Source organism: Parasteatoda tepidariorum, chromosome 8, assembly GCF_043381705.1.
Source record: "Parasteatoda tepidariorum isolate YZ-2023 chromosome 8, CAS_Ptep_4.0, whole genome shotgun sequence".
In the NCBI taxonomy this organism is placed as follows: Eukaryota; Metazoa; Arthropoda; class Arachnida; order Araneae; family Theridiidae; genus Parasteatoda; species Parasteatoda tepidariorum.
In genome coordinates, this window is record NC_092211.1 from 18,884,002 (window position 1) to 18,893,708 (window position 9,707).

The following is a 9,707-nucleotide window of genomic DNA, read 5'->3' on the forward strand; positions in this document are numbered from 1 at the left end:
CATAACACTACATACGGACAAAGTTGGTTTCACAGACTCGGTTGATTATTCCAGTGGGATAAAATTTATTTATTTATTCTCTCATAACACTACATACGGACAAAGTTGGTTTCACAGACTCGGTTGATTATTCCAGTGGGATAAAATTTATTTATTTATTCTCTCATAACACTACATACGGACAAAGTTGGTTTCACAGACTCGGTTGATGATTCCAGTGGGATAAAATGTATTTATTTATTCTCTCATAACACTACATATGGACAAAGTTGGTTTCACAGACTCGGTTGATGTTTCCAGGGGGATAAAATTTTTATCTTATCAATTTGCTCAATTACTCAATATCTGGGATGCACAACCTATGGCCAACATGAAACTATACCCCCCCCACCAAGTGTGTGACTTGGCTCCGGAACAGTTTTAAATATTAATGAAAAAAAAAAAAAATTTTTTTTTAAGAAAAAATTTCAGGCCTCACAAAAAAGTGCTGTTATATTAAAAAGTTAGTGTTTTAATTTAATTTTTTTACTGGTCATTCGGGTTTTTCATTTATTGTTTCAGTGTAATTTTGAACTTGATTGTAACAATTTCTTTTTACAAGTTTTATTTGAGGCTGAGAATTCAGTGCTTCCACCGAAATATCTCCTGTTGGCCCCCAACCCTGTGGCAGAATCGCAGCAACACGGCGACATTGTCGCAGAACGTTACAGAGTTCTTGCAGAACGATTTTTCTTTTGAAAAAAATTACTTTTCTTTTCCACAGAAATTTACACGTAATATTTGAATCATGCATTTAGCTAACCACTTTAAGACGATAGTATTGTAAATTGATGTAATGTTTCGATTGTATTTTCAGCAGTTATTGATATCATTTTCACGTGGATTTTAAATATTCCGACATATTTCTAACAATATGGAAAATTCGAATCGTGCATTTGAGTATTTACTTTTTAAGGCAGTAATTCGATCGAGTTTTTGGCAGTTATTGTTATTGATTTCTCCATAGTTTTTAAATCCGATATTTTTTATGCGATATAATTTATTACTCCAAGTAATCTCGAAACCAAACACGCATTTTTAAATTTTAAGATATACTCTTCGTATAACACGCACGAAAATTTGGATTGTACATTTGCAATATCTCGTCTTTCAAGATCGTAAATAAAAAGTCTTTTTCCCTATCTTTTACAAAAATAAAAGAATTGAATTTGACATGTATGTGAGGGTACAGTTGAAAGAGTAATAATGTGATTCAGAGATAATGAACTATTTATGTAATAGAGAAAATCAATAAAGTATATTGGTAAAGGAATGTTATTTCTTTAAAAGAAAAGTATTTTTCTATATTTAAATTTTTTTAAATCTATAATTCTTTATATTCGGCGTATACCGCGCACCCGTAAATTCCAATGTTATTTTTTGTATTAAAAGTGCGCGTTATACGCCAGAATATACGGTAGTTTTTTTTTGTAAACACAACGCTTTTGTTATTTTAAATTTGTAACATACATGTTTGTTATTATTAAAAGTATCTTGAAGAAAGATATTAGTGCTGGAGAGTTTTGTCGCAGATAGCTGGAAATTTTTTTGCACAATTCTATGTTGAGGGCCAACATAGAATTTTTTTTTAGGGGCCTGATATCAAAAACAAGTTATACTGTCCAACATCATTTAAAATTAATTTTCAAATTCAGATTTAATTTTTCGCCAAGGAAACTATTTTGTAAGAGCACAAAAAATAAATTCCTAGCAATGATCTACAATTTTGCATTATTATTTTTTTTATTTTATTGTATATGCTAACTAGAGTCTAATTTATTTGACTTCTGTTTAATAATTGTATAATGTTTAACTAGTTATTGCTGTTTTATAAAAGTTTATCATAAAATATTGTGTAGTAAAGTGGTATCAAGGGATTACTTTATGATAGATGTATATCGCTTTTAACTAAGCTTTAACTTAGAAATAATAAAAGTCAAAAATGTAACAATGGCAGGGGATATTACTAAAAAAAAGTAATAAATAAACATAGTAGTAAAAGGAGCTGCTTTGTCTGTAAAGGAAATTGTAGTTAAAGGTACTCTACGGTAATTTTTGACGAATTTTTCTGCTAGCTAAAAATGGCGATAAAGCTGCCAATGTGGAGTTTAGGTTGAATTTGTGCTTTCGCAGATAATAAATGTTAATATAAAGATCAAGGGTGAAAACGGTTCATGTCCATAAAATCTGAATCGGGGGAAAAACAAATTTCAAGGTTTCAAAATACTCAAGGAGCAAACTCTGGATTGAAATTGAAAAAATAATATTGAAATATACGTCACAAGCATTTATTTAAATACCCAAAAAATTCCAGAATAAAATTTAAAATTTTTGATGTTGAAACATTTTTGTTAATATAACTAATTATTTTCCAAGTATAGCAAGCAACTAAATTAGCAAATAAAACTGTGCCAAAAAATAATTGGCAATGAAAAAGAAATGACCAAAAAATAACAGCAGCGCATAAAGCTAAAGAAACATTTTACAAGTATAAAATTATTTTATGCAAACTAAAGAAATTTCTCTTCTTTGTTAATTAAGGAGTAAATTCAAATGGTTTCAGGCCAATCCATATGATTGTCAGGTCAACAAGAATGTGCTTATTATAAGAAATGAAAAATGGTTTAGAAAAGTTATCTTTTTATGTTATATGTATAACGATATAAATAAAAACAAATTAGTCTGCTTTCATTCATTTTGGAAAAATACAAAAAATTCTTAATATCAGCAAAGAAAATATATAATCAGGGGTTTTTTTTTAGTGGTATCTATTTTGTGAAAATTTAGACATAATTTGTGAAAATTATAAATTATACTAAAAAATCAACACAAAAATATGGTTAAGTAAGAAAATATTTTCAAAAATAGTCACTACAAATAAAAATTATTTATGACAGGTAAATTTCTATATATATTTTCCCTCACATTCAAAAATAATTTTGCTATTGTAAAACATTAGTCTTAAAATTGTACCGAAATTTAAAAATCCATAAAATCATTGTCGATAATTAAATTTCAAATCGAATTTTTGAAAAAAAAAAAACATGCATTTAACAGTAAGTACCAGTACTAAAAGTTATTTTCATTATGGGAACATTTTCGACCAGGTCATACAAAAAAAAATTTCACAGAAAAAAAACTTTTTTCTTAAAAAATAAAGGTCTGATAGAATAAATTTACAATAGTATTTAAGATAACGTTCAAATGTTTAGAATAATGTTCGAATTTTGACTTCCTATAAAGTCAGGGTGCGTAGCCAAACTTTTCAACGAAAAATAAGCACCTTTTTAGCACTCAAAAAATATTTGTAAGCACTTTGAAAAATATCATAATTAGACAGGGTTAGCAAGTTTTTGACAATTGATGGTTTTATTTACAGTGACGAAGACGATGGCGTGTTACAAATGAAATTAACGAGAGAAATGAAATTTTCTACTGCTAATAGAGAAAAAAAATTGACTAGGTTTAGTTGGTCCCCGTAATCAGCAAAAATTCAAGATATTTTTTTATTCTATTACAGAGCGTGGAAAATGAAGTCTGAAATTGAGAATCTCCTGCAAATGTAGCAGTCAAAAATCCTTACCACTGAATCCAGCTCAGTATACGCAAGCGCGGATCCGCAAGTATTTCATCAAACGTGTAAAACAAACGGTGTTTCACACACTAAAGACCGGCGGTACACCGAAATAGATTGGGGTTAAATTAACTGTGAAAATGTTAAATAGGACAATGTCTTTTTGCACAATTTGTGGCGAAAATCAACATGGTAAAGAAAAATATCACATTTCGGAAAAGGGAAAATTAAGCACTTTTTAAAAACACCCACGGAAAAAAGCACCTTTAAGGGCTTTTAAAAAACGAAAATGAGCACCTTTAAGCACTTTTTAAAAAACTCTACACACCCTGAAAGTTAATAAAGGGATCATCGTTTCATTATTAAAAACTCAGTGGAAAAAAAAGAAGCTTGCCTTGATATGGCGTAAGCGACCAGTTAGGCTTACCACAATGCACTATCTGACCTTTTTGTAAAAGACAGCTGGCAGAAAAGCTCTTTTCCATAGATTGCAACTAGCACGAGAACTTGCTGTTTTTAAAAGTATTTCGTGAAAATACCGTATTTCCTAAAGTTGTATTTGTGAAGGTATCACTAAACGGTAGTAAATTTACACTGAACAGACCCCTGATAATAGTAAGTTTTGATTAAATAATTATAAAGTAAAAAATAAATCAATTATAAATACCCAAATATAACAGCATTCCATATCATAATATTATTATCAGTAGGAGCTCCACTGACACCTGCAGGTGGATCTTCTTGAAGTCTGCAAAAAAGATNTTTTTTTTTGTATCTATTTTGTGAAAATTTAGGCATAATTTGTGATAATTAAAAATTATACTAAAAAATCAACACAAAAATATGGTTAAGTAAGAAAATATTTTCAAAAATAGTCATTATAAATAAAAATTATTTATGACAGGTAAATTTCTGTATACTTTTCCCCTCATATTCAAAAATAATTTTGCTATTGTAAAACCTTGGTCTTAAAATTGTACCAAAATTTAAAAACCCATAAAATCATTGTCGATAGTTAAATTTCAACCTGAATATTTTTAAAAAAACATGCATCTAACAGTACTAGCACTAAAAGTTATTTTCATTATGAGAACATTTTCGACTAGGTCATACAAAAAAAATTTCGCAGAAAAAAAATATTTTCTTAAAAAATAAAGGTCTGATAGAATAAATTTACAATAGTTTTTAAGATAACGTTCAAATGTTTAGAATAATGTTCGAATTTAGACTTCCTATAAAGTCAGGGTGCATAGCCAAACTTTTCAACCAAAAATAAGCACCTTTTTAGCACTCAAAAAATATTTGTAAGCACTTTGAAAACCATCATAATTAGACAGGGTTAGCAAGTTTTTGATAATTGATGGTTTTATTTACAGTGACGAAGACGATGGCGTGTTACAAATGATGAAATTAACAAGAGAAATGAAATTTTCTATTGAAATCTAAATTGACAAGACTCTATTGAAGACTAAATTGACTAGGTTTAGTTGGTCCCCGTAATCAGCAAAAATTCAAGATATTTTTTTATTCTATTACAGAGCGTGGAAAATGAAGTCTGAAATTGAGAATCTCCTGCAAATGTAGCAGTCAAAAATCCTTACCACTTAATCCAGCTCAGTATACGCAAGCACGGATCCGCAAGTATTTCATCAAACATGTAAAACAAACGGTGTTTCACACACTAAAGACCGGCGGTAAACCGAAATAGATTGGGGTTAAATTGTGAAAATGTTAAATAGGACAATGTCTTTTTGCATAATTTGTGTCGAAAATCAACATGGTGAAGAAAAATATCACATTTCGGAAAAGGGAAAATTAAGCACTTTTTAAAAACACCCACGGAAAAAAGCACCTTTAAGGGCTTTTAAAAAACGAAAATGAGCACCTTTAAGCACTTTTTAAAAAACTCTACACACCCTGAAAGTTAATAAAGGGATCATCGTTTCATTATTAAAAACTCAGTGGAAAAAAAAGAAGCTTGCCTTGATATGGCGTAAGCGACCAGTTAGGCTTACCACAATGCACTATCTGACCTTTTTGTAAAAGACAGCTGGCAGAAAAGCTCTTTTCCATAGATTGCAACTAGCACGAGAACTTGCTGTTTTTAAAAGTATTTCGTGAAAATACCGTATTTCCTAAAGTTGTATTTGTGAAGGTATCACTAAACGGTAGTAAATTTACACTGAACAGACCCCTGATAATAGTAAGTTTTGATTAAATAATTATAAAGTAAAAAATAAATCAATTATAAATACCCAAATATAACAGCATTCCATATCATAATATTATTATCAGTAGGAGCTCCACTGACACCTGCAGGTGGATCTTCTTGAAGTCTGCAAAAAAGATATTTTGTTTCATATATTGAAATTTTTGAAAGCGATTAAAATAAGTCAATTCATTACAAAACTTAGCTTTCAGCAAATTTTGCTGAAATGGTTAGATTTATTACAGAAAGAAATGCATAACACTCAATACATAAGCAAATTTCATGCTTAACAATGATTTTAAAAAAATTAATTACATGTAATAGCAACCTATATACTTTTATCATTAATATAACAGAACTAGTAAAAAAATGAAGTTATATAAACGTATTAAGAATTTTTAAAGAATCAAGAAATCCTACAATAATTATTTTAATTGTTTTAGGTTTCCACTTTTAGAGTTGTTTTGAGAAAGTATTAAGTTTAGTTTTTTTAGAAACAGCCTTAACTAAATGAAACTTATGATACTGACTCACTTAATTCTAAACAGGGTTGGAGTTTTTGCCGGCAAAAAGGGGTTTTTGCCAGGACAGTGGCAAAAACCTGGTAAAAACCGGCAAAANTGGTAAGGTAAACATCTTTCAAAAAAGAAAGAAAAATACTAAAATCTAATGAGCAAAAAAAATTTCTTGAAAAAAATGGCAGGAAAATTTATAGAATTTCATTCCGGTTTTTTGGTTTTCCGATTTCCGGATAACGGGTTTTGTACTGTATTAAGAATTTTTAAAGAATCAAGAAATCCAACAATAATTATTTTAATTGTTTTAGGTTTCCACTTTTAGAGTTGTTTTGAGAAAGTATTAAGTTTAGTTTTTTTAGAAACAGCCTTAACTAAATGAAACTTATGATACTGACTCACTTAATTCAAAATATGCAAATTTTATCTTGTTCATGGTTATTTATTACTTTAAGAGAAGTACATTATAGCCATAAAAAAAAGAAATTTTATTGCTATTCATGCCAAAATAAATGCTGAGTTATGATGTCAGGGGTCTGTCTAGGTTTTTCTGAAAGGTACCTATTTTGTGAAAATTTTGACATAATTTGTGAAAAATTAAAAATTATATTAAAAAGTCAACACAAAAACATGGTAAAAATATAGATTTATCGTTTCTAAGGGATACAAAAATAAAATTTTAAGAAAAAGTATTTTGTGAAACTACTGTTTTTCCAAAGTTGAATTTGTGAAACTACCGTTTTACCTNGCGGCAAAATCTTGCCAACCCTGATTCTAAATATGCAAGTTTTATCTTGCTCATGGTTATGTATTACTTTAAGAGAAGTACATTATTGCCATAAAAAAAAAAAGAAATTGTATTGCTATTCACGCCAAAATAAATGCTGAGTTATGATGTCTACCACATAGTCAATCACAAGAAAGTAGAAGGGGTACAACGAGAAAGATATAATTCGATGCCACCCCCAGACCAACCTTAACATATTTTTTTTAAAAAATCATTGTCGTCATTGTAATCACATATTAATATTAGTTACAATTTTTTTTATATAAATTGAAAACTTTTTCCCTTTTGTCAATGCAAGTAAATTCAACTATTAAAGCAATCACCTAAAAAAATTAGTCATTGTTACAGTAAAATATAACTGTCACCTAAAGAAATAAGAACCAGCTGAATCTACCTGCATCTGGTGACTTTGCTGTGATGACTATGTCTTAAGCAGCAAAATGGAAAAGTACCAAGAACCCCATGGGAGAATCATGGCGGCATAGTCGCAGAACGTTACAGACTTCTTGCAGAAAGATTTTTTTCCTTTGAGAAGTAAAAACTTCTGCTTTTATTTTCTACAGATTTTTTTTATCTTTTATTCAGAATTATATTAAAAAGATGCTTTTCTCGCGTATCGGAGAGGGAGAAAAAACGCATAGTCACATTTCAAAGTTTAGAAATGTTAACAGTAAAAATAATTACAATGAATAATTCAGGTCCCCCAAAATCTCGAGGAAAATAAGATTTATAGCATATTTTTAATTTCCAACCGAAACTTATATGAAGTGTTTTTATCCCCAATTGCTAGAAAAAATTTTAAATTTACATTTTAGACCTAAGAATAAGAAATTTTGGACATATTCTCTTGTAACTACTAGATGTAATCCTTTCCTCGTCATCTCATATTGGCGAAATTTGTTTTTAAAACTAGATTCTTAAAAAAAATGTTTTACTTTTATAGAACTCTATATTGATTCACTCCATTTTTTTATTACATTTGATTTTCTAATTACATGAACACAAACGTTGATGCTTAATTTTAAAATCGCATAAACATGTATTTCAATGTATAATTTTTAAGTCACTTGAACACTAATCATAAGAGTAGTTTTTAATTTCCGTGAAAATAGGTAACACAATGCAAGATCTTAAATTGTGTAAATAGGAATTGCAATATGCGATTTTAAATAAGGTGAATGATTTTAATTCAATTTTAAATAGCATTTGCATTCATTGGAAAAAAGTTTAAAAATAAATTTTTCTTTTCCTAGGGAATTCGAAAAAAAAATTAACTTTCTTTAAACAAGCTTATTTTCGGATATTATACAGGACTGATGAAATGAAACTTAAAAGCAGGCATTCGAATACAAATATTTAAAATTATTATTAAATATTTTTATCAGCTCTGCGCAAATACAGAAGGAAATTTTTTACATCTGGATCTGTTGCACCAACTCCAATCGCCAAGACATGGAAAGTATTTTGAACTTTCAAATTTTATATATATATATAAATATATATAAGACATGCAAGGGTTTGCCTGAGGGTGGCTACAATTTAGACTTTTTGAGTTGGTCCCTTTCGGTGATGTTACTTCAGTTTCTCGCGGACCAAAGCGGAAAGTCACCAAGACTTAGCGATAGGTTTAGCAAGATTTTGCCGCAGATGAAAAAAACCATGGTAAAAACCGTCATAGCAAAAATAGGTTTTTGCCAAGTAAAGTGGCAAAAAACTATATTTTCCAACATGAGAGGACAAAAACACATTTTTGATACAAAATTATTCCTAAAATTGAAATATATACTACAAATAAATATAATTAAAAAAATTAACAAAATTGTTATTCCATAAATAAATCATAATGTATTAGTATATCATTTTAGTACAGGGTTGCCACTCAAATATAGAAAAAAAATTCCCTGTGTTTTCCCTGTACATATTATGCACAATATATTAAGAGAAAACAACAATTACTCGGCTCTTGTGTGAGTTATTGTTCAGCTAATTATATTTATTAGTTTTAATTGCTGGAAAAACAGCTGATCATACTTAAATAATGCTATAGTAAATGAAATAGTTTAGTATAGCTGAAATATCATGGTTAAACATCCCATAGATTACGCTTTGAGTGGTCACCATTTTTTAAAAGACAAAAATTAGAAAAAAAATTCCCTGTATTTTCCCAGTTTGTAAAGAAAAAATCAAAATTCCCTGTTATTTTAGGTGATTTTTAAATTTCCTGTATTTTCCAGGTTTTCCCTGTGGAGTGGCAACCCTGCCAGATTCCGGTTACCTCCTATATTTGAAAGGTTAAGAATCCAAAGATGCAAAAAAACATATATGTTAATGCAGAGAAAATACATTTTTGTGTTTGATTCATAACTTAATTAATGGTTAGCACTTAATAATTAGCATATTTGAGGTTACCCCTAGAAACCATTTAGATTGACACTAAAAAAATGAAAATTTGATCATTAGAACAAAAGTTATTTATCGTGATATCTTTTTTTGCGCACCTGTACATAGAAGATATTTAAAAGATGGTAATTTTAATGCACAAAAGTAACAATTACAAAATTAAAAGAGATAAAATTTTTTATA

At 28.9% G+C, this 9,707-nt stretch overlaps 1 protein-coding gene across 2 annotated transcripts in view; it reads right to left on the reverse strand.

Annotated features, from left to right (window-relative positions):
• LOC107449258 (ubiquitin conjugating enzyme 6) overlaps nt 1–9,707 on the reverse strand; it is a 27,160-nt gene that overhangs the window by 13,816 nt on the left and 3,637 nt on the right. The window contains exon 2 of one of the 2 annotated variants that reach the window (XM_043046634.2): nt 5,869–5,949. In XM_043046634.2, the coding sequence (XP_042902568.1) occupies nt 5,869–5,949 (81 nt within the window). Of the gene's footprint in view, nt 1–4,280; nt 4,521–5,868; nt 5,950–9,707 lie in introns of those variants that run through there. The other variant, XM_016064747.3, reaches the window with a different exon arrangement.